The sequence below is a fragment of the Octodon degus genome, unplaced genomic scaffold (genome assembly GCF_000260255.1).
Source record: "Octodon degus isolate 3935 unplaced genomic scaffold, OctDeg1.0 scaffold00100, whole genome shotgun sequence".
Taxonomy (NCBI): domain Eukaryota; kingdom Metazoa; phylum Chordata; class Mammalia; order Rodentia; family Octodontidae; genus Octodon; species Octodon degus.
This window is the reverse complement of record NW_004524676.1, coordinates 1,073,488-1,098,648: the sequence shown is the minus strand read 5'-3', so window position 1 is coordinate 1,098,648 and position 25,161 is coordinate 1,073,488. Positions and strand designations below refer to the sequence as shown.

The 25,161-nt window shown below is 43.1% G+C and overlaps 1 protein-coding gene across 1 annotated transcript in view; it reads right to left on the bottom strand.

Moving 5' to 3' along the window:
- Pdzrn4 (PDZ domain containing ring finger 4) overlaps positions 1-25,161 on the bottom strand; it is a 424,382-nt gene that overhangs the window by 53,903 nt on the left and 345,318 nt on the right. Inside the window, exons 5-6 of the mRNA XM_023723546.1 lie at positions 20,803-21,059; positions 17,276-17,378 (exon numbers count right to left, since the gene is read on the bottom strand). Coding sequence (XP_023579314.1) covers positions 17,276-17,378; positions 20,803-21,059 — 360 coding nt within the window. The remainder of the gene's footprint in view (positions 1-17,275; positions 17,379-20,802; positions 21,060-25,161) is intronic.

Sequence of the window (25,161 nt, the reverse complement as noted above, 5' to 3'; positions counted from 1 at the left end):
TTCCTGTCATCGCCTGAGTCTCTGTGTCTCACAGAATTTACTACCTCATTTGCTAAATGCCTCTAGAGAATTGGCCCAGTCCATGTCATCCCCTTTAAGCTACCGAAAGTCTTCAGTTATGAGGGCAACGTGGTGAAAGGAGCCTCTTCAGTCTTCTCCCCACTGGAGACTAGCCTGGGATGAATCTCTCAAGTAGCTAAGCACAGCCTCCGTGTATTGGGCGGGTGGGGTGGTGTGGTTGGGGCTATTTGAGTGGAAACAGGTAAATCCTAGCACGAAACAGACCTTTCTGGAGCTCCACGGGCGGAAGTGTTCGCAGCTGTATCTTTACAAACCCAACCGCATTTCCCTCTGTTGTCCCCGTTAGTAATTTGGCACGTGACAGTCACGATGGTCCTGACTCCCGGGAACATTTATCGAGGGAGACAAATCACACTGAATGTGATGTTTGTCAGGACGACTTTGGTCAGCAGCTGGCTGTAAGATCCGGCTCATGAGCACTCGTCGCACGGGGAAAGCTAACACGCCGCCTAAATGACTTGGGCTTAGTTTTAAGAGCTACCTGTTTGCTTGTTTGAATCAGTCCCTTCTCATTTCCAACACTGCAGCTCCAGTCCTTTGCATACCACACCTGCTCTGAAAATGAATCCCGCCGTGCCTCTCCTTTTTGGGCTTTTCTCTTCCAGCTTAGTCTTCACTTTCCAGCAACATGGGTCCATCTGGAGTTCAGTCTGAATGACTCTCTGAGATATCTTCTCGTTACCTGCGTATGAAATCCAAGTTTCCCATGATGACATGAAAGCCTTTCCCGGGGGCTCCTGTGGCCCTTTTCTGCCTCACCGCATGGGTTTTCTTTTTCCACTTTTTATGACACAGCTGTCCGTTTAGATGAGACGATTTGCCATCCCCAGACGCTGCTGCGCTCCTCAGGCCCTCAGCTTGCCCCTGCATTCACTCTGCTCTCAAGTGTCATCCTGTTCAAAGTTCAAGTTCTGTTTGGGTGTCTCCTGCTCTCTCTCTGGGCACCCCGAGGAGTGGCCTCTCGCTTCTCTGCACCCCTGCCGCACTGTGTCATCGTGAACACCGCACAGTGGTGTGATTGCACGAGCCTTCCTGCCGCCTCCTCTGCTCTGCACGCACCTCCTCTGAGGACACTGCCTTGTCTGGTGTCGGCTTCTCCATGCCCAGCATAGAGTCTGAAATAGCCCAGTGCTCAGAAAGTATTTATGGTCTTTAGCCCGCTGGAAGGAAAGCATCAGGGTGTCACAGAGAAGCAGAAGGCATTTCCAAATCTTTGGGTCTGAAAGAAAAACTTAGTGTGCTCAACAAGTGAAAAGTTGGGCAGCTGCACACCAACCAAATCCCATATTTTGGGAATGCTGTGATCTTCCTTTGCATGGAGAAAGACTCGGAGCCCACCGGGGCAAGGCTAAATCTTCCACAGCATGAGGATGGTGGTGTGAAACAAGGAAGCGCGATGAGTTTCCACTGGCAATGTGTGTACAAAATTTCAAAGGCAGCAAAACACTCCAGTACAGTATTTACCAAGTATTGTAGTAGATATTGGAGTTGGATAATTTATTTTTAACTTTTAGTAATTTATGTTTATTAGAACACCTGATATTCTGGACGGACTTTTCTGATTCTTCATGTTCCAAATAGTACCAAATCTTTGCCATTGTGCCTCTTAAATGTGTTCTTCAGATTCACTTCTGTGTTTCATTTTCTACTGCTGCTACTTCGCCAAGTCCTGGCTCTACTTTATGACAAAAAGAAAATGTGTACTTTTCATTTTCATTTAGCAATACAATAAAAGTTATTCAGTGGACACACAATGAACACATCCCTGAGAGGAATGAGCAACGACAGGAAATAGGCGCAGCTGAACAGGAGAAAGGGGCTACTTTGACCCCGACGCAGACTTCCGTCTCTTCTGCCCGGAACTCTCAGGGTGCGTGAGAACTGCATACATGTCTTGGGCATGTGTTAGCCACCACACTACATGTGCTCACATACGTGAATATTAAGAGATACATCATTAATGTCACCTTCTTCCATAGATGAGACTTAGTCATTCAAGTACTAAGCAGTGAATCCAATTTGAGCCAGTTTACTGCTGATTCTAAATGAATTTAAATGTAACTGTTCCAATTAGAAGGACTCAGATATTTCATTTATTTGCATTAAACTTTTGGGGGATTGTTTTGTATATTAATGGAAAAGTCATACCTAAAGGATAATAAACAGGGAGTTAGGGAAGTCCTAAAGGAAATTGATTTATGTTGTTGGAATAGGCCTTCAGTAATTTTTGAGTTAAAAAGTCTTCGGGAATCTTTTTTATACAACAGATATAATATCAATCATATATTGATCATCGTGAGTTATTACATTAAGGAAGCCTGTATTTTGTGGTCATTTTATGCATGCAGTCAAGAGTATAATGAAAAGTAGCAGATAGTGACCATAAAAACAATTTCTTTAAAGCAATTTCTTCACATCTGAAGGAAGTCCCTAAGAAAACCTATAGCTTGCTCTGCTTTTGACAAACACAAAGAATAGAATTTGTGTAGGCACAAAATGGCTAGGTTGGCACTTATTGCTTAAATGAATGTCTCCCTGGGAGAATAAGATAGTGAAATGTTACTCATTGGTGAATATTTTGGAATACTCCCATGTGCTGCACCTATACGAGCTAACTCTTTGGAAGTTTGTTTACTTTTCCTATGCCCAATTTTTAATTAATTAATTAATTTTTTGGCAGAGCTGGGGATTGAACTCAGACCCTTGCGCTTGCCAGGGAAGCACTTATTCCACTGAGCCATCTCCCCGGCTCTATGCTCTATTTTATTGCACAAGATTGTATTACTTGAGGCTAGATGATAAACTGCTACACTACAGCAGAAGTGAGGAAGTCTTTATTGGTGTTTAATTCATGTTTATTCTTTTGATCTTTCTCTCTTTTAACCTTTTTCTTTTCAGCACTGGGGGATCAGAGCTAGGCCCTTGTGTGAACTGGGCCATACTGTGGTTCCTTTCCAGCAGATCTTTGAGCATGGCCACTTAGTGAAAGGATAGTTAGACATGTTAAAGGGAAGCTCATTACCGCAGTGGTGGTGAGCCTGTGGCACGTGTGTCACAACAGGCTTCTTGTATCATTTGCCAGCAGTGCACGAGGGTTCAGAGTAATGTATCTCAACCATCAATTTAGGGCTAAGACATGAGTGAAGTCCTAAAATGAAATACAGCATTTTGAATAGATTTACCAAAGAAAATACAACATTAAGGAGAAGTTAAAAGGTGGATTTAGTGGCATTTGCCTTTGTGTAGCTGGGAAGTGTGGAAGCTGACACAGAAAGGTGAACAGTTTGGGCCCTGCCTGGGCAACTTGGCAAGACCCTGCCCCCCACTCCCCAAAAAAGAAGCGTAGGAATATAGTAAAGACCCTGGGGCCAGTCTCCATAAATGAATGGGCCAGGGACATAGTTCTGTGAGAAGGCCCCTTTCTGCCCACTCACAAAAATCAATTGGCAGCATGTTTTAAAAAAAAATTGTGGGCAATCCTAGAAACTAGTTTTAATACGTTGTTTTGGTTTCTTGCGGCAAAAAAGTCTTATTTTCAGTGTTTAAAAAATAGTCCAATCTGGTGAATGCCTAAACTGGTCTAAAAGTTCTCACCTAAGTTTGTGAACCTTGTTTCATTCACTTACTGCCTTTTATTATCTGCTGACCTCACATAAACTTATGTCCAAAAATCACAAAAAATAGATTGCATTACTTGAAAAAAATTGTTTACTTTAAGGTGGACAAAGATGGACTCGTTTGGACACCGTAGCCCCCCAAGTAAGCAGAGAATACAGTGAGGAATGGAAACTCTGATGGCCTGACCACCTGGCTATTGGAAAGAGAGAAGGACTGTGGAGCTCCCTCAGCTTTCACTTTGGTACAAGAGATTTTATTGATTTCTGGGAATATAGGATAGAAAAACATTAAATCCTTATTGCTGAAAGCAGAGGTGTATCTGTGTAGGCAGCCAGTTTTCCTCTCCATTTCTCAACACAATTGTTCACAAGTGCTTAAAGTTTATTTATGATTGTGCTGAAGAGGACTCCTAAGTGAATTGATTTGGCAGGTATCACTGTACAAGTCAAAGGAAGGAAAATGTTCTTTAAGGATCATCAACTTCCTGGCTTCACAAAGACCCGACAGGGCTGGGGAGATAGCTCAGTAGCATAGACGCCTGCCTAGCAAGTGCAAGGTCCTAAGTTCGATCTCCAGTATTGAAAAAATAAAAAAAGACCCGACAGCTGTCAGCGCATCCTCTGGTTATACACAAACATCTCAGAAAGGAACTGCCCACCCCAGTAGCTATGGGGGAGTGTCAGAACCTCTCCTGTAGGATAATTCACAGGCAACTGCACTTTGTAGGATGTATTAACTAGAGTTTGCTTACCAAAGGAAGGTGAAATATTATGTAGCCTGAACATTTATGTGCTCTACAAGACTATGTGCGTCATTACTTGCCAAAGAGGAACTGAAATAAAGAAAAAGTAACAAGAAGCGTCACTAGCTTTGCAATTTCAACATCTCCTTATTAAGAAAGAGAGTAAGTTTTCATTCAGCATCTGGAGCTCACAAGGTGTGCAGGAGGTTCTTTAACCTTCATGGGCTTCATTTTCCTGTCAAGCAACTCAGCTGTGCTTCTCTAATCTGCAGTCTTCTTAGGACTTGTGTTTTACTAGGTCAAAGTTCTCTTTATTTGAATCTTCATCTGTTTAAACACCATTTCATTGTTCTCTCTGCACAATGTGTTCCTCCATTTTTATCTTACAGTTCAATCTGCACTATCCTTTATTATGCCCTGACTGCTGGTAATCCTTTTATGTTTGAAAGGAGAGCTCCATTGGTTTCATGGTTCTCCTTTTAAGAGTACATGCTTTCTTTTCTTTTCAAACAAGCTTTCTAAATCACATTCCTCTTTGGACACTGCTTCCTATAGAATCCTTCACTGTCTCTTGGGCTGAATCTACAGCTTGAAAAAACTCTGATCTTCCCAGGAAAGGAAAGAGAACAAACGGTTTTAATGTGTTTTGCAGAACAAGGGAAAAACATTTCAGATTTAGCTAACATTTCACTACTGTAAAACAAATAGAAATGTGAAAAGGGAATATTTTACCCTATTTGAGGGTGAAAACAATAAAATGAAAGCAGGGGCAAAAAGGCATTTGAGCGACTGGTCAATTTTAACTGTGGTTGGTGAACATTTCTGCCATACAGCTCTAATTTACAATTCAGTTGGGTTTCCAAAATAGTAGCTTCTATAATAACTTGCATGAAGACCAAATACAATGCATTGTCCTAAGTGCCCTTTTCAAAGTAATGAAATATGGTCACTTAAAATCTGATCATCTGGGGAATTGTCATTCCTCTGTTCAACAAAAGTCATTATCAGCTTTGTGCCATTCATCTTGACATTTCCTAATCTACTCCACTTAGGGTGACTAGGCATAGATTACTTGTTGCTGTACTTCAAAATATTACTGTCCAGTGCTTCATCTGTAAACATAATTATTATTTTTGACATCTTTGTCTAACGTTAAAATGGACTCAAAGATTTGTTTACTCCACCACCACATTCCAAGCCCCCTACTAGCTGATAAAGATGCGGAGTCAAGGGCTTGTGAATGGATGAGCACAGGCATCAGATTTTTGACATGCTTACTAGAATAGTAAATAACACTCTCTAATTTCAACCAGAACACATTTGCTTGTAGCTTCTCTAATAGTTAGTTTGAAGAACAAAACAACTCTGAAAAAGTATGAGCACCGCTAAGGATTTTCAGCTCTCAGTCCCCTGAAAGAATCATGCCTTGAACTCCGGAGTCCGCGGTACACAGGAGCCTAGTCCTCGCTTTGATGGCTGTCATGTGCCTCGTGTTCGGAAGGGAGCTCAGCACAAGCCAAGGTTCCTGGGTGCAGAACACGGCCAGAGACTTTTGTGATGAGTGGAACTGAGAATGAACAATGATCATGCTGGACGTGGGCAGGAGGGGGCAGAAGCTAGAACCCAAGACTCCTGCTGGTGTGAGGCGCACCTCAGGAGCAATGCACTCGATCCTCACTCCTTTAAGTGAAAACTGTGCAATGGCTTGCGTTTGTCAGACATCTCGGAGTTCAGACAATTTACCTCTTAGCAACTACATTATTATACGCAGAAGTTATAGTTAAATGTTCCCCATAATATAACTCAATTCTGTCCTCATCCTGCCCCCAATTCCACAAATGGATACTCTGGTATGATGCGTCATGTTTAAGCTATGCCTTATAAGGATTTTTGTGTTCATATTACTCCATCCACTGTATGCAAGGTGGGCTCGAGAGACAGGGGATGGGAACAAAGCAGAGAAAAGAAATAAAGGCTATTTCTAAAGGCCGGCCAGATAGCTCAGTGGATTAAAGTGCCTGCTTAGGCAGATGCAGGGTTCAGTTCCCAGCCTGCTGTGCCAGCCCCGCCCCCAGAGTGTGCTGAGAAGGAAATTGAGACTGGGGGTAGTGGCACATGCCTATAATCCGAGCACTTGGGAGGCTGAAAACAGAAGGATCACTCCAAGATAGATCTGTGCAATGAGACCCTGTAGATACTGTACTACATACCTTAAAACAAGAAAAGAAATAAAGGCTATTTCCAGTAAAGAAAAAAAAAAAAAAGGCAACCCAGGGTTTCGTGGCAGCGGGCTGGGGGAGTTGGGAGTAGTTTGGAAGGCAGGAGCACAGCACAGCAAAGCACTCTGGATTAGTGGGAAATGGGCATGGGAAGCCTGGACATGATGAATATTTCTTGGTTTTCCAAAGTGGGATGTTAGGGGATTCTAAAAGTGTAGCTTGGGCTGGGCAGATAGCTCGGTGCTCGAAGTGCCTGGCAAGCGCAAGGACCAGAGTTTGATCCCTGGTACTGCACGCTGTGCTGGCCCCAAAACCGGGTATGTGTCACACGCCTGTAATCCCAGTGCTGGGGAGGCTGCGACGGGAGGGTTGTTGCAATGCTGGACTGTGTAGCGAGACCCTGTATCAAACAAATGAATGAATTTTTAAAAATCCTTAGCAGGCTTAGCTTAAACATGATGCATCTTCCTACATTATCCATTTGTGGGACTGGTAGTGGGATAGCGATAGAACTGAGTTATGGGCGAACAGTTAACTGTTATTTCTGTATTAAATTATAATGCAGTTGCTAAGAGGCAAAATAAAATTTCACACCACATTGGCAAACGAACCGCCAAGCCTACACGTGCCTTCGCTGCAGGTGTGTGAGGGTCCTGCAGTCCTGCCCACTCCTCTCCGACAGAGCACCCGGCAGCACTGCCAGGAGCTAAGCACGGCTGGAAGAGTTTTCAGCAGGGGAGAGACACAGTGACACACACTGCATGGGAGGCGACAGGCAGGGACAGAGCACGAGAGGACTGAGGAGCCTGCTGCCACTGAATAAGGGTGGGGTGGCTCGTCAAGGTGTTTAGGCTGAAGTGAGCCGCTTCCCTGGCCCTCGAGGAAAGGGGCAGGAGGGACTTCCCTGAGCCCTCTGGCCCGGGCCTCCTTCCTAGAAGCCAGGCTTGCCTTAAGCATCAGGGCTGGTCTCTAAATCTCGCAGTCAGGAATCTAGCAGCAGAGCAAATGCTCATGTGTGGTCACTCTTAGAGCTGCCTGGTGAAGGGGCTATACGACGCGGCAGGACAGAAGGGCGGGCGGATGCGGGAAACACGCCTAACCAGGGACTCTTCCTGATTTCATTTGAAATATCTTTACATTTTGGAGCTCTGAGTGTTTTCCGCTTGTCTCGTGGTTTTGCCAGCCTTCTGCTGTGGCCCACTAGCTGCAGACACACCTGATGGAGGAGTGGGTGTGTCCTGAAAATGCACTGCAGTGCTAAGCCTGGTGATGAACTGACGGGGCTGCGCCATTCCAACAGGCTGACCATTTAACCTGAGTGTCTTAAGAGTTGGGTTTTTTAAATATTTCGGTACCTAAAAATTGCACATATTTTGGGGGTGCCATGTAATGGTTCAACACATGCATATATTATATAATGTTTAAATCAAGATGAGCCTGTTCATCTGCTCAAACCTTTATAATTTCTTTGTGGTGAAAGCATTCAAAATCCTTTCTTGCAGCTGTTTGAACACATCCAGTGTTCAGCATTATCTACAGTCTTTCTATTCAGTGCAACAAAATACCAATCTCCTTTGTAGCTGGAGCCTAGTTCCCGCTGTGCAATATGTCCCCATCCTTCCTCCCATCTTATAATTGATCTAAAATAAAAATTTTGGGGCCAGGGAGATAGCTCAGTAGAATAAGCACTTGCCTGGCAAGTGCAAGGCCCTGAGTTCAATCCCCAGTACCACACACACAAAAAAAAAAAGTAAAATAAAAATCATAAGACAATAAAGGAAATAAAGCTGCTGCATATTAATGAGACTACTCTTATATGTTACCCATGGTACTGTTATTTGGAAACAATACTGTTATTAGAAGACAATTTGTCAATACACATTTCTGAAATCTTAATAATTATGTGCACTGATACAACAATTTTCCTGGAATTTATTCTGCAATGCATCCAAAATTCATGCATAAATCTGAAAAAAATGTAACCAAGTGGCAAAATGGTGCTTTTACTTGGAAAGGCAAAGCAGATAGAAAAGGAAAGGCACTCTAAATGCTGCGGCTATGTCAGCTGGCACAGTGGCAGACAATAGTACTTAAGTCATTTATGAGGCACCTCCAAAGCGTAGCCTGGATTTACCATAATACTTGGCTCATAGCACACCATTGATATTGTTCATATCTGTCTGTAGTACACTATATGATATTTTGTTACTTAATACACAGTGGACATCAATGTCTTGAACACATCACTACCACCCAGGACACTGCTGATAGCTTATATTCTTAAAGAGGAAGCACCGTCACCCTGATGAAAAACAGACCACCTTAGAGGACACCAATATTCATGTTGGAGACATAATAATATGGTGGAGAAAATCTAGACAAAGTTTGTTTTTGTGCTTTTCTAACTTAAAAAATTAAATGCTGCATTCAAACAACTGCATTTGTTTTCTATTTCCTACAGATTGTATCCGCCATTTCAAACTACCAGATATGTACGAATTAGCCTGTTCTGTTCTAGTGTTTAACACTAGAGCTAAAGTTAGAGAAAACTGCTGGAGAGATGTGCTGCTTGTTAGACATCGGTACAATATGGTACTGGAGACAGACCAGCGTGTGCCGTGTGAGGGCTTGTGTACTCTTGCTATAAAAACACATGGGTTGATGTGTTAGAAACGTTACATTGCCTGTAAAAAGTCTTTAAGGATTTGCTACACACACGTCTCCCCGTGCTCACAGGAGTTGTCCTGAATGAGGGTCTGCTGACGAGTGGTCTGTACCGCACACTGGTTGTGCTCCTGGCCTTCACATGCACAGGTGCTGAGATGTAAAGCTTGAGTGGCCCGCCCTAGAGAAGGGCTAGCACTGGGGCCTAACTCCTTGTTGGTTTCCTGCCACTAAATTACACTGCCTCAGAAAGCAACAATGGCATTCTGGAATGAAATCTGCTTTATAGCAGAAAAGGCAGCCTTCAGTTCTCAACCCCTCTGCAAACATTTCTTTGAAGGCAGAGAAGTCAGTGGGTAAGTATTATGTGGTATGCAAACATTCACCTTAAACACAACCTTTCACAGACTTCTCTAAGTAATGCAAGGAAATCCTCTGAATGTGTATCGTGAGTATCTTCAAATAAAAATTGAATGTCAGCATTTTGATTTGTGGTAGGAGGGATTTTCACTTTAGGCCTGGATTCTTTGTAAAAGAAATAAACCCAAGGTAACCTTGCTTAATAACTAACTTGGAAGGTTCAATTTGCATTTCATTGTTTTCTTAGGAAATAAGGTTTGCTGTTGTCATAATCAGTGAGCTGAAAGAGTTGCTTCATATTTGTTTTACAAAATTACATGTGCAAATTAATAGCAAAACTAATCTCATGCCTTTCTGTAATAAATCTGAAAGAATTACAATAGCTTTGATGACTGTGTCCAGACGTGGGGCATTTTGTTTCTTCCTTTTCAGTCACCTTGTAAGGAGCACTTTCTCCCATTAAGTCAAATTTCACATCCAGTGAAATAATTCAATTAGTAAACATGCTCATTCAAATTAAGAAATTCAGAATCACTGCTGCATAGCATATTGGATTACATACTAGCCTTGATTAAAGACTAACAAATATAAAAATTAAGACAGTAATACGATATACTGTCCAGTTAAGGTATTTTTTCATGTAAAAGAAGTTCTACTTATAATTACATTAAAACACAAGCCAGGACTGTTTAGGCCAAACCAGCATGCATGGTTATCCTAACAGAACCAAGCCCTGGCCATTTTTTTCTTATATAAACGAGAATACCTCTTTATGAAGCTTTATCAGCTTATAAGTTTGGAGTGAAACATACATATCTTCCTTGCCAAATTGATAACTCCCAAATCTCAATTTTTTTTCTTTCATAGCAAGGCACATGTAAATGCTTAAGTCTGTTTACTCTAATTACTAGGTTAGTGGAGGTATTGTGGAAAAAACAAAGGCTTTCCCATTTTTATCTCAAATTACCACTATTCCCCATCAGCTTTCTTCTCCTTTTCCTAGTTTAACACTTTACAGTTCTTTTCAGGATACTTGTGAAAGCATCAGTCAGTAGTGCATTGACCATCACAGCAACGCTGCTGAATACCCACTGTGTGCCGGCCAATGTACTGGGTTCCCCTGGTGAGGTCAAGTAGGTTATTTATTTATTTATTTATTTATACATACAGGGTATTGCTACACAGTTCCAACTCTAGTGGTCCTCTCGTTTCAGCCTCCCCAGTGCTGGGATTACAGGCATGATCCACCACGGCTGGATTTGGTGGTGAGCACAGCATGCAGTACCAGGGATCAGACCCCGCTCCTTTAGCTTGCCATGCAGGTTCTTAGACTGCCAAGCTATCTCTCCAGCCTGAGGAAAGATATTTAGAAGCGGTCACTTCCCTTAAGAGGGGCAATCTATATAGAGAGAAATACAAGTTCAAAAATGGTGTAATCTGGGGGCATAATCTGAAGATCAAGCCATGGAGTCAGACCTCAAGGTGCCCAGAAAGGCAGAGTGATTAAGGGCACAAAGCAGCCCCAATGCCAGGCAAAGGAGTCTGGAGTTCACTCAAGGCTCAGACTCTAGAAGGTGACCGAGAGGGGGAGAGCTGCCGCAATGGGAAGTGCACCCAGGCAGTGAGAAGGGATGACCTCAGAGACACAGGGGCCAAGGCTCCACCACACGCCAGCCACACCTCCCTGGACCTCGCCCAGAGTTAGGGCACTGTTGAAAGGAGAGGTGGCTGTGACAGGAAGGAGAAAGGTGTCACAGAATGCCGGAAGCGTAGAACAACTAACTCTTGGGTTTGTCTCCTCTGCAGAACGACCTCATTGAGAAAACTGTTATTAACAGGCCTTTCCACAAACCAAGTCCACACAGACAGAATCTCTTCTTTAATGTTCAAGTCATAAAAATATTCACGCTTCATCTAGTTCAGTTTTCCATTCGGTACATTTCCCCAAAGAATGACACTTATTAAGGTGTTTCTTTTTAAATGGATGATTTTATTGCCCCAGTAGTGAGTGGTTTAAAATTATTTTAGATATTTTATTAATAATCACAAAATGTGACGAACAATCAGAAGGAAAGAGACTGGTGAAAGTCAAAGCTTCTATGAACTAAAATTTCCTGAATATTATACCTTTCCCTATTGCACACACTATTTTGCCTACTATCAACCACAGTCATACGTAACATACAAACTCATCATCAATTAGGTTTCATACCCAAACCTGTTCCTTTCACCCTTGTTTTCCTAACCCTTTGCTAGGCTAGCCCCTGTGAACCTCAGAGCTCATCCATAAGCACGGACTGCACGGGCCCCCAGGTCCCTGTTTATTTTAGTGTTTCCCACATATGCTGTGTGACCCTTTGAGGAAGGCGCAGGAAGGGTGAATTAGGGAGCATAGCAATTTTGTACGAAGTATGAGATTCTATGATTTTATACAGTGATGGCTGCTAAACTTTCATCTATGGAGACCAATAGCTGTGTAACTTATTACTTACTACCCTCTGCCATTTGGGGCTCCATCTTTAGTACAAGTTCACACAATTAAAAATGGAACTGGTACTGAGATCTTTAACTCAAAGAACCCCTGCAGGAAAATGAGGGGCATTTACTGTGCCCCATGGTGGCCCTAAGTTCTTCTCCAATTTCCTTGTACAGCCAGAGGGAAGGGACACAACTGGTCCAGATGGCAGCTGTGGAAATTGTCATTTACCCCTTCATTGAATATGTTGAGCACCCACTCCAAAAAGGGTGATGTGGTACATCGATAAGCAGGGAAGTGTGTGCCCCCTCAGAGCCATGAAAGAGTAAGATCCCTGTGACCCTACACATGCATACTAGGGAGCTTTTTTCTCTGTGCTGCCTTCATGATTCATCATGAAGTTGTCCAAAAATAAATGACTGGACTCATCTTGGTTTTTTAATGTGTTTAGTGAAACTCCAAGTCATAATTGTCTTTTCTTGAACTGAGTAAGAAAGAAATTATATACTTTATTTATTTTTAATGTATTTAGTACAGGGTCTACAGGGTCTCACCACATAGATTGGACTCATAGTGATTCTCCTGTTTTTAGCCTCCCAAGTGCTGGGATTACAGGTGTGCGCCACTACGACCTGTCTTAACCGCTATCTCAGCACACCCACAGGTAGGGCCGGCATGGCACACCAGGGATCGAACCCCAGATGCTGTGCTCTGCCTAAGCAGGTGCTTTAGTCCACTGAGCTATCTGGCTGGCCCTAGGAATTATATACTTTAATTCTCACTAATGTCCTGGGTATATTCGTAGAGAGTCAGCTTCAGGAAATATATTTTGCAAAATAGCAACAGCACAAGGGTTGGTTTATACTCTGCATAAGCCCTGCCAAGAGGAGGCTCATTGATATTCTGCCAAATGCGCATTCTTAGTTACTATCACTGGCCCCAGCGCTTGGCTTTCGGTTACCGTGTGTATGGATTCTGGCATACACTTGTCCGTCCTTGCCACCTTGAGCACCAGTGCCAACAAAACGCAAAACTCCTTTGGTTTTACTTTTATGATAATACATACATGAAAGGTACGTACTTGAGACACTTTCATATAGGACTTCAGACTGAAAAGGGGGACGTACAAATGATTCCAAGAAGCGTATCTGATGAAAGCTTGAAAGTTCAGAATGCTGCTTAAATTATATCCTGGTCTTGACTAACGTGGTGTTCATACTACTAAAATTTTGCAGTCCCTGGCTTCTACCACTTCCATCAGCACTGACTTCTGAGAGTTTGAGCCCATGACGAATGCTGCAAAGAGATTCTGCCTTCTCCTTGCACTCAGGCAGTGGCAGACACGTCTTTATTAGAGGTAGGTGAAAGAGCTCTATATTTCTCAAAGCCTTTCTCTTTAAATTATTTCTGGTGCAGCTTGAATTTGAGCTCTGCTTCTGACTTGCTAAGGGCTATTTATGATTTATTTCAACCTTTAGCTGGCTCTAGGAAAAAAAAAATGAACAAAGTTGAAAATAAAGAAGAAAAGCTTAATGTTTGCTGCTATCCAATGGCGGCGAGCACCCTGACTCTTAGGATGGGTGCATTGTTTAAAGTTTGATACTTTCAATTTTTTCTTTGAAAAATAAAATTAAATCCATTCATCATTTTTAATTAGAGAACAAGTTCTGTCATTTTTTAAAGAGAATAAATTTCCAGCTGTGAGTCTTTTAATGCAGACTGGTCCTCTGAGATTTTTTGTAGCACTTTGGGGAAATTGTAAGCCCAGTCAAATATTTTTCTTAGGAAAAGTGGCAATAGGTCATGGTGAGATATGGGTGTCATTAAAATTTCATAGAGGTCCGTAACACACCAGTGTCACCATTACGTTGACACATGGATGCTAATATTTCTCAACAGAACTTTGCTGTCCATCACGGCTCTAAGGGAGTAGTTACCCTATTGATATAATAATCTGCATATCGAAATATCTCTAAATACATATTCACAAGACAGTCAGATTTGTTTTGGTCTATCAGGTCAGTAATCCACACCCTAACTGTCCGTAAATATGTATTCACAAGATAAGCGGATCAGCTGTGGATCACTGAGTCAGGCATAAGCAGGTCTTTAAAAAGGTGCCTATGTGGTTGCAGGATTCACATTTTAGCAAGTCCAGAAATGCAGTTGGTAGACACTGAGTTATCTTCTAACGAGTGCATTGCAATGACAGTTGCAGGGAGTGCTAGGAGTTATGTTTCACTCTGCTCTGTGATATTTTGCTTCCGAAAAGTCAGAACAATCACCATAGTGTGAGCTGTCTTCCAGCCATGAGGTGAGAAATGGAAACGGTTCAGGAGGAGTCCCTGGGCTGGGGCTGGATGCTGTCCTTCCAGCCTGTCTTAGCCCATCCCTGGCCACTGCCCAGGTTGGAGCCTCTTCCTCCTCCTTGGACCTTGGCTCCCTGTGACAGCCCTTGCTGCCCTGTTGTCCAGCTTGTCCCAGAAGCAGGGTGAACCTGAAGGACGTCAGGATGCGGCCCTTCTCTGCGCTGGCAGCTCTCCATGCTGAGGCCCTTCTGCGCAGGCCCTTCCCACCCTGGCCAGGCCTGCTGCTGGGGCACGCTGTCCTCTCCTCCTCACTGCTTGTGCGTCCTGCTGCTCTTCGGCTCCTCTCTGCTGCTCTCTTTTCTCCCTGGAAGGACTCTTCTGCATGAGTCCACCTCTCACTTGCCTCACCTTTCCCCTGAGAGAAGACACCTTTGACCGCCATTTGTAAGACCTGCCCCAGCGTGTCCCACACCATCAATCTCGCTTCTCCACTGCTCACTCTTGCTGGCCTCTTTTTGCACTTACCACCATTGACTCCAGTAGAACTTTAATTGTTCATCGTGTATTTCTTTCCCCCAGAAGTTGCACTCCTTGGGGCAAAAGTTTATCAAGCCACTCAGTACTTTAGTGGTGTAATGAATGAAAGCTGATGAGAAGAGTCATCTCTCCACCTTGACTACTCACTTGGTGTGTGTGTTTATGCTTGGCTAGAGGCAGAAGAAGAATCTCTTCCTAAGCAGACGCTGTCTCTGGCTACTAAGTCTTGGTTTTAGGTAATGTGCTGTAAGGGACAGAAAGCTGTCCAGGTACTCATCTCTGCCACCCTAGGACTAGAGGGTTATAATAAAGTTTCCACCATGGCAGCCCATCTTAGCTAGTCCAGAAACTCTCCATCAGCCTGCTTCTTCTCCACACAATGCAAATTTTGTGCAATAAAAAGACACAATTAGTGTTTGTAGATCAACCCACTTACAGCGGCGTCTCCAGCCGTCTGGTGATGGCAAAGGAACCAACCAGATTTTGTAACTGCCTGCATGTGAGGAAACTACAACAAACGGATCATGCATGGGTTGGCTCTTTACTGGCCCTTCAATTTGGTAGATCACGCTCAGAGCTTTCCCTCACATCTGCACACCCTACCTTTAACCACTCTGATGCTCTGATAGGCATTGTTTTAGGATGCAGAACTGTCAGAGTGAGTCCTTCCTTATGTACATTTCTATAGGAATGTTCTTTATTTCAATCACTCAGAAAGGTGCCTTTGGCAACAAAACTCACAGCTGACAGCAAATTAATGACTGTGATGCTATGATTAGCTGAGATTATAGCCTCAGAGAGCTTGTCTCTGCATTTACACCTCCATCATCTGAATTTTGGCATCTACTAAGGATTGACATTGGTCAAAACAGGATTGGTGCAATTACAGTAAACTGTACAGAATTATAAGGTGATCTGCATGTATTATAATATTTTGTTGCTCTGCTGGGTATTGAAAGGATTTTTCCTGTTAACCTGCTGAGCCTTAACAAGTCCCTTCCCTAGGAACGTGGACTTATTCAAATAAAGCATTAGGGCACGAACTAAAGGAAAAGCTAGAGTGAGCTCGATAATTCTGTTCCCCAGATCCAAACTGTTCATTAACTGAAACTAAAAACAGTTTACTCCTGAATAATCTGGATAAGTGACTTAATTGATGTTGCATGAAGAGATAAAATTGAATGGATATTCCAGCACATGCCAGTACTTGAGTAGATTTAGAACTTTTCAATCAACTTAATGAGGAAAGGGAGTTAAAACACGAACCCAAATGATAATAATGATAAAACCATCTACTCAGATACGAGGCATCCCTACAAGCTCCTTTCACATTCTGGTGACCAGAAATAGTGATTTCTATAACCGCCAGCAATGACTTTTGCTGGGGGAAGATTTTAAATAAATGTCTATTTGCTTTCGGTGTGCTTCATTGAATTGGCCTTATTTGATTTCAGATCCTCCTAAGGGAAGCCGTTGCAGGATTTCCCGGTTGTAAGTAGAAAAGAACGCTTTGCTGAACTTGTAAGTCGCCATCGGAGGCATTAAAAGGGCAGGTAATCACGGGCTGGCTGGCTGTTTACCGACGCCTCCTGCTTCCTCCATCTATTTTATTTCCAAATGTCAGAGTAGGATGAAACCTTTCAAAGATCTGTAGACTGTGCAAGGTGGGGAGATATTAGGATAAATCCTTTAACTTTTGTGAGAGCTTTTGAATAATTAGATGGGCTCTTTGAAATGTTGCACGGTCCCCTGTGAACTCTAGAATTATATCCTGTCATAGCTAAACAGTTTTACAATGAAGGGAAGGAGGTCATCTCGATGTCTAACATCTCCATGAAACTGCACATGAGGTTACCTTCCCAAGTCACATACGGAATCTGACCAATATAACTCAATGTGATAAAATGCACTTTATCAATTAAAATCACAGTACTGTGCAATGAATGAAAAATAACAAACATAATCTTACTTTTAAAAATAAGTTCCTGTCCAAACTCAGCCTACAAACTGGCATATATTAAAAACAAGAAAAATATGGCCCCTGAAAAATAATCTATCCAAAGCAGCAAAAATGTGAACAAATTATTCTCAAGCTTATAAAAATATTTTCCAGTTCACTTAAAATAGTGGAGACAAATAGCTAAAACAAATACTATACAAAAGGTCCTTTCCAGACAGACAAGAGACAAGGTATTTCTTTCAGTAACAAATTGGCTCCTTTGTTATGCAAAACTCCCCAAGCCAGGAGGCTCTGGGGAAGGCATCTTACCTCATATTCGAAGTCCTCTGTTCTGTCTGCATCTGCAGGCAGGCTGGAAAGGTACTCATTGTCTTCATAAAGTTCGTGCTCCCCCGGATGAAGAGAATGGCAACTGTAGGGAACCAGAAAGCAACATGATAGGAATGGCTCTAAAGCATTGTTTTCCAAGATTAAAACTGATTTTATAATTTCCCTCTAGTTTTCTCTGCTCTGGAAGAAGTGATCTAAAGTCTCTAGGCCTTAAATAGACAAAAGAGTTAAGAAAGAACAAATTGCTTCTCTCTCTTCTCCATGAAGTCCACCAATTTGCTCTTTCTGGGAAAATACTGAGAGGAAGGGCCATGGTCCGAGTTGCATTCTGGGAAGGACTGATGTAAAGTCTTTGATAGTCTGAGTCCATTGGTACCCTCTGGCCTCTTCTATTCCCTGGAATAGGTGGCATTTGACACTGCAGTCTTCCAGAGGGACCTGTTTTGGAGCAAAGTACAACCAGTTCCAAAACTCACCACCCAATCAGTTTTGAAACATCAGTTCCTGAGACCCATACTTTTCAAACTGTGAAGTATATGCACATTATCCCCTGCTTCATTCCTTAAGATCCCTTCAGGCCAGCGAGATAGCTCAGTGGACTAAGTGCCTACTCTGGCAAGCGCAGGAACCAGGGTCTCTCATGCCTTGCCACCTGCCCTTGGGGCCTACTGAAACAGCTACTGAGACCAGGCAAGGTGGTGCAAGCCTGTAATCCCATCACTGGCGAGGCTAAAAACAGGAGGATCATTACTAGTCAGAGCTGGGTAGTAAGACCCTGTACCAAATACATAAATGAAAAGAAAAATCCCTTTACCCATTTTGCTCACAATTCTTACTTCCCCTCTTTAATTCAGGATATGAAGGGTCAGGGAGATAGCTCAGCAGCATAAATACCTGCCTATCAAGCACAAGGTCTTGAGTTTGATCCCTGGTACCGAAGGGGGGGGGGAACTTGTTTAATTCAGGATATGTAGATGCAGTAGAACCAGCACTGGAAACTCCTACAGGCTGCAAAAATTCCAGGAAATTCCCAGTGATAGAATACACTAAGCAAAGCAAGGGAGGGGAAACTGGGTATGGATTTCAGCCATACTTTAACTTTTAGGAAATATGTAAAATAACTTAAGTGATCTTTGGATCAGTACATATAATATAGGAAAGGTAAGCATAGTTTAACAACAGTAAAAGACATAATCCCATATCTATAAAAGTTAGTGAAAAATCCTAAGTACAAATAAAGAAGTTGGTGGCAGGCATGTCCATAAGCCATATCACTGTGGAGGTTATTAAAAACTGGAGTTTCTCGTTCTCTTACTGGAGAGAGAGAGAGAGAGAGAGAGGGAGAGAGACAGACAGACAGACAGACAGACACAGAGAGAGAGACAGAGAGAGACAGAGAGACAGACACAGAGAGAGACAGAGATGGAGAGAGACAGAGACAGAAAGACAAATAGACAGAGACAGATAGACACAGACAGACAAACAGAGACAGAGACAGAGACAGAGACAGAGACACAGACAGATAGATGGACAGACAGAATGGCTGACTACAGTCTGTGGCTGTTGGTTTTAGGTAAGGTTAAGCAATGTGAGCCAAAATGTCAAAAGCAGGAGAGGCAGCATCAGGCTAGCTGGTCTACCAGGTCCACCCTCCTTCTGGGATCGAGTTTGACTCTGCAAAAAGAGCCAGGCCAGGGGCACACCAGTGCTCACTCTTTAGGGGCAGTTGACATGTTTCACTTGTCGTTGGTCAGCAAGAAGGGAGCTATGCTCTAAGGAACTCCATACCCACTTGAAAAACACTGACTGAGAGCCACACAGATGCCAGTCTGTACGCCACATACTGGAAATATGTGGATGTTCTTGCCCCTTATTCACTGGGGAAAGAACGACAGTGGCAATGTTAGGATGGTGCAGTAATTCAAAGGGAAATCAGGAAGCTGGGAGTGCAAAGGGTGGGCCTGGCCAACTACAGCCGCAGGTCATTTTCTGGAGCTTTGGGACTCATAAGAAAGCAGCCCAGCGGTGGGTCGCGCCTCTCGGCTTCAAGGCCACCCCCATCACTTTCTTGCTATGGGATTCTGGCCAAGTTACTTAGCACGTGTCTCCTCACCTGTGACACGAGGATGGTAGGAACACAGCGTGCTTCCTCTCCAGGGAGTTGTGAGGAGTAAATGAGGCAATTAATGTAAAACACATGGAATATTACCTGAACCGCGCTAAGGTACCAACACAGGATCATTTAGGCAAGTATTCACTGGGTGGGTGCTAAGTGAAGTGTACTAATGAAGACTATGCATTGGTTTGTGTGCTGTTGCTTAGCTCCCTTCCCACGAACTCCAGGAGGCAGAGGCTTTATTCTCACTCGCAGTCTTACGCCCAGCACCTAGCTCTCCTGTCAACACAAAAGGCTCTTCCGTGTGTAAGGAACAAATAATCCAGCTAACAGGTATGCAACCAGTGCCTCTACCTTCCTGGAAGTTGAAGTCTCAGAAGCTGGTTTTCAAACCTGGCTACACTTTAGAATTGCCTAAGGAGGTTGCCGAAAACTCTGTCGCCTTGACCCCTTGGCCAACATTCCTATTAACTGGCCCAAGGCAGGATGCAGGAACTGCCAGGGCTTTTCAGGGTTCCATGTGATGCTCTTGCACACCTGCGACCCGATAAACGGAATTACAGAGGCCCCCAAAAGGCAAGGAAGTGGCATGATCATTTCTGTTTTATGCAGAATGGCTTTGAGAAGACAATGAAAATGAGATCAAAAGATACTGCTGCTCTTAGAAACCAAATTCTCAGTAGTGTTTGACTGTTTACTTAAAAATCTCATAGAACAAAACAAACCAGGCAAAATATACTTCCCAAACTGTGCAAACAAGATTACTTGAAGTAAAATAGAACTGCTTTCACACTAGGTAAAAACAGCAGCAAATATTGCTTTAATTGTTCCTTATTTTATAGCATTCAATTTACTCTCTGACAGCCCGGGCCATTTGTTTATATCTCAATATATTGGGTAATTGGTTTCTTTGGAGAATTGTACCTTTATTGAATTAATTTCCTAGTTTCTCTTTTAAAGAAGGGAAAAGCAAGGGAGAGAGAGAAAGGTGACCCACAGAGGAGAACACGGTGCCAACTTGTCACATCTACCTGAGTTTTAATAAGGGCTTGGCAGCCTTGGTGCCAAAATCGATCTCCCTGACCAGCTCTCATAAGCAGCCCAGGGCCAACAAGGTCTGGGACAGGAGGACAAGCTAATCAGAGCCAGTTTTCTGCTGCTTCTCAGCAGGTGTGATTCTGGTGGTGAAGCAGCCTCGTGGGCCCAGGAGCGTGCGGGCAGTGAGGCCAGAGGGCTAATTGGGCCAAATCTCCTTGGAGAGGTTCTGCAAGCAGCGCGAGAGCCCTTGTCCCTAATTGCTCACGTGCTAGGGAGACTCGTTCTTTCCAACACCTACTCTAAAGGGAGAACGATGACAAAGAGGGTGTCGGGGCAAATGACAGAGAAATACCTGTCTGAGAGCAGAAGTGGACAGATGTCCGGCACGGGCGGCGTGGGCGGCCGGAGCTTGGCCAGGGCCATGATGTGCTCGAAGGTGATGTCCGTCTGCGTGCTGGCGTTCCTGAGCTGCACGTCCGGTACCGTCCCATAGGAGGCCCTGCGGAGCGGCGTCCGCCTCAACACCTGCACCACGATGGGCTCCTTGGCGTTCCGAAAAGCCTCCACTGCCTCCTCATGGGTGGCCTTGGAGAGATCCTTCCCGTTCACCTGCGGAAGGAGGAGGACATTGCTGGTCTCAGAGGGAAGCACGGGGAGGCCGTGGTGACAGATTATACAGAGCTGCAGAGGGAATATTTCAACCGGCTCAGATAAGACTTCGGTGAAGGAATATTTAACCCTGACATTTATTGAACTCTTTGCCAACATGAGGAAGGGAAAGAGATTAGAAAAACAATTACTTTTGTATCTTTATGAACTACCTGGAGTCGATTAACAAAACACCATCAGAATTACTGCTAATTCAAATTTGAGCTCGAAGTTTAAATGGCACGTCAGCAACAGAAGATGACCACCAAGCTCTTCAGATGGGTAGAAATGTCAAGTATGTCTCCTCCTCTGCCCCAGTACTGGGACTCGAACCCAAGGCCATCACACTGAGCTATCTTGCTCGTACTGTTTGTAATCTTTGAGATAGGGTCTCACTAAATTGCTCAGTCTTGACTCCAACCTGTGATTCTCTTGCCTCAGCCCCCTAGAACACTGAGATGACAGGCATGCCCGGCTCAAGCATATCCTTTTTAAAAGTGAGCGCCTAATATCTTGGTGATATTTTAAATATTTTATCTTAGTCTTCCTTGCCTGAAGTTCTACTTTGAAACCATAGTGTCAGATTTCCTTTGCGTTCATCAGCCTTTCCTGCAAGGCTGTGTGATGGTTCACACGTGCTGCGGCCTATTTTGTCTCAGTCGCAATGTGCTGCGTGGGCCGGCTGTGTCAGCTGGTTAGACGTGCAGGACCCCTGGCCCTGACTCCGAGTTTCTGAGTCAGAACTGTCCTTCTAACAAGCTCCCAGCTGACACATGGCACCCCAAGCCAGCCCTGTTCCTAGCACCTCTGACAGCCTGGAGTCTCTGGATCCTTCGCTGTTTCAATTCATCCCAAGGCATGACTCTCCCAGGTAGCTCAGCACACTACTGGGAAAAGGGGGAAGTTTGCCTCTGTCCTCGGCATTTAGGAGAGGGAAACACATTATTCCTTTGAGGGGACCCTCCCACACGTGTGTGCTAAGGGCCAGGAATGTTTCCCGTCCTGTGCAGCAACCAAAGCAGTGGCACACTTTTTTTTTTTTTTTCTTTTTCTTAGGGACAACAAAGATGGCTATCAAATAGTCATTAATTCATTCCATTAAAATAGATCTGGATAACTCAAACTTCAGTGAAAGTTGTGCTTTAGTAAAGAACTAGAGAATCCTGAAATAGTTTTATGACTCCCACCCTAAATGAGTTAAGAGTGTTGGCTTTTGCAAATATGAAGATATAATTGGTAGCACAATGCCATGCCCTACACTCTGGAAATTATGCCACTCGGGGACAGCTAACTGTACTACCCACTCCGTGGTGAAGCACTGGTAGCTGCTATGCACTAGCAAGCCCATAAGATATCCCTGGTGCCTCAAAAGAGGGGAAGGAAATCACTGAGTTGCAGTCGAAGAACAATTGCTGACATTCACATGAGCACATTCTCTACCCCTGAGTAGATAAAGAGTCTGTGCGTGCTCAGCACAAGCGGGGGGCATCTTGGGGTAAATGACACAATGCCAGGTGGAAATCGGCACTTCATGTGGAGACAGGTTTAATGAAGCAGAGGAGCTAATTTACTCAACGGCCCCTGAAAGAGTTAATGTGCCTTCAAAAGATGAGCAATTAAATTTCCACAACTATAAAATATGTCCCAGTTCAGGTCCTGAATCACTCGTGAGACGCTTGCATTGGACATCTGAACTCTGTGCTTTTGCTCTTTGATTATTATCTTCATGGGCTAAATTTGAAAAGTTGCCACTGAATTTTCATAGACATGATCTTGGTGTATTTGCTTGGGCATATGGGATACGTGAACCTGTGATACCTATGGACATCCTTATTTTGGAGCTCCTGCTAGATGACAGATAGCTGTGCTGCTGCAGGCTTCCCTGAAGGTACAGTCACCAAAGGATACAACAGAGCCTAGAACGGAAAAGCACAACCTACATCTAGCTCTTGCTGGGGAAGCTGTCCTCTTCCCCACTGTTCCTGATGACTATCAGTATTTGCAAATTCCCGATCACTGGAGATGGTCAAGTGTAGGCAAGATTACTAAGAATCTATACAATAGGTAAGACATGTCCTTTGTCCCAGTCTTTACTCAATAATGTCCCTCCAAGTTAATGAAGATCCACTCTTGAAGATTCACATTGCCCTTCTCTGTCTGCAAAGAAAAAGTCATAAGCTATTACCATCCATTTAACATCTGTTGGAGCTGTGTCAGTGTGTACCCTGTTCCCACAGGGACCACTTTCAACAGTGGCAGTGTGAAATAAATAAATGCTGCTGGTGTTGAGGAAACCTTTAACTATGCAAGAAGGTAAAGGGAAATCTCACGGCCAGGACTTCTTCCAGTCACTCTTGCTGCTGCTGCTTCATACACTGTGTCAATAAGTACTAGACGCCACTAACCTATTTTTCCCAGGGGCTGAATATCTTGTCTATGTGTTAATCTAATCTTGGGGTTCAGGATACTTATTTATTTAGTGACCTTCAAAGCAAAAATAGATTTTTAAAAAGTGAGTTTTTTTTTTTTTAAACAAATAATGATTTCTTTTGTGTTCCCATATGGTAAGATTGTTTTTGACCAGTCTGGACTATATGATAATTTCTGCAGAAACAAAAATTATTGAAGAGTAATTTAGGTGGTGAGTCATTAGGTTTTATTGCAATGTGTAGCATATGCAGACAATATTAGCATTTATCCAGTAAGATCAATAGCTGTTGATTCTATGGGCAGGACATCTATTTACTTACAATGATAGCATTTATATGCAAATTTCAGTCTTTGCTCCATGAGAGTCCATATAAACTTGTAAAAGGACAGTCACTGTAATCTCAAACATCTTACTTCTCTATTGGGGGATGCTCTTTTCTCCCAGTCACTGTGCAGCTGACCTCTATTTTCATAAGCTATTTAATATCTCTCAAAGTAAAGAAGTCTGTGACCTTTAAAGGCTCCACAAGTCCACATGATCGCTCAGAAAATGTAAGCACTGTTAATACTAAACACTCTTTCTTTCACTTCGCTTGAAGTTCATCAACCTAGTGTTACCCTAGCAAAAGGTCACCATTTATAAATTATGCCTTTCACAACAGAAGAAAGAACAGATTAATTAAGATTTTCTGGCAGTTGCTTTGTTCTGCTATTTTTCAGTCATGGCTATGAAAAAAAAATAATATTAGAAGTCTATCTAAATGAAACCCTATAGGGAAATTCTGTAGTGAGTCAACAAAAAATTAGTTAGCAAGAGTTCCATATTGTTTCTGGTTTCTAAACTAACAGTAAGAGGTTTGGTATTTCATGGTTCCATAGCCATATAATTCTACTTACCTCTACATTTTCTCCTTTCCTCATACCCCTCTCTCTCAAACTTAGATTTAGTTTAGCATATAATTTTTGCTTGTTTTATGAAAGACTGGCAGTAGAGAAGACTTCTGTTAAGAGTGTCCACTTACTTACTGGTGTAGACTCAACCTTTCTTGGCCAGGAGAAGATGGGAGTGTTTTTGTTAGAGGAGAATAAAGAAGTTGGTTTTCGTGACAAAAATAATGGTAAGTATGGTTGGCAGCAAATTTGATGGAAACAGGTGATATAAAATACCCACATGTTATGGATTTAGGGTTAGGGTCAGGATTAGTTTGAAATTTATATGCAGAAGTGTTTCAGGCAGGATTATAATTTGATTTAAGGATGCTATAGAGAAAGAGGCTTTTTTTTCCAAAGGGCTCATTAAACAGAATGAGGGGGTAGGGTGTTCCTAGGAATATGGACACTATTTTTTCATCTATACAGCATGTAGCCCACATTGATTTGGCTCTTCTGCAACTGAACAATCAGAGAAAATTTCTGAGATTGATGCACTAACAAAGAAATGGTCTTAGCAAGAAAAGACTGGGTTCTGCAAAGGTGGTTGAGCCATCTGATTTGAAATAAGTGAGAAGTTAGCTGACATATGGTCCAAAAACAGGGCATCAGGACAGGCAAAACCAGAGAGAGAGAGAGAGAGAGAGAGAGAGAGAGAGAGAGAGAGAGAGAGAGAGAGAGAGAGAGCGCGCCCGCCCAACAG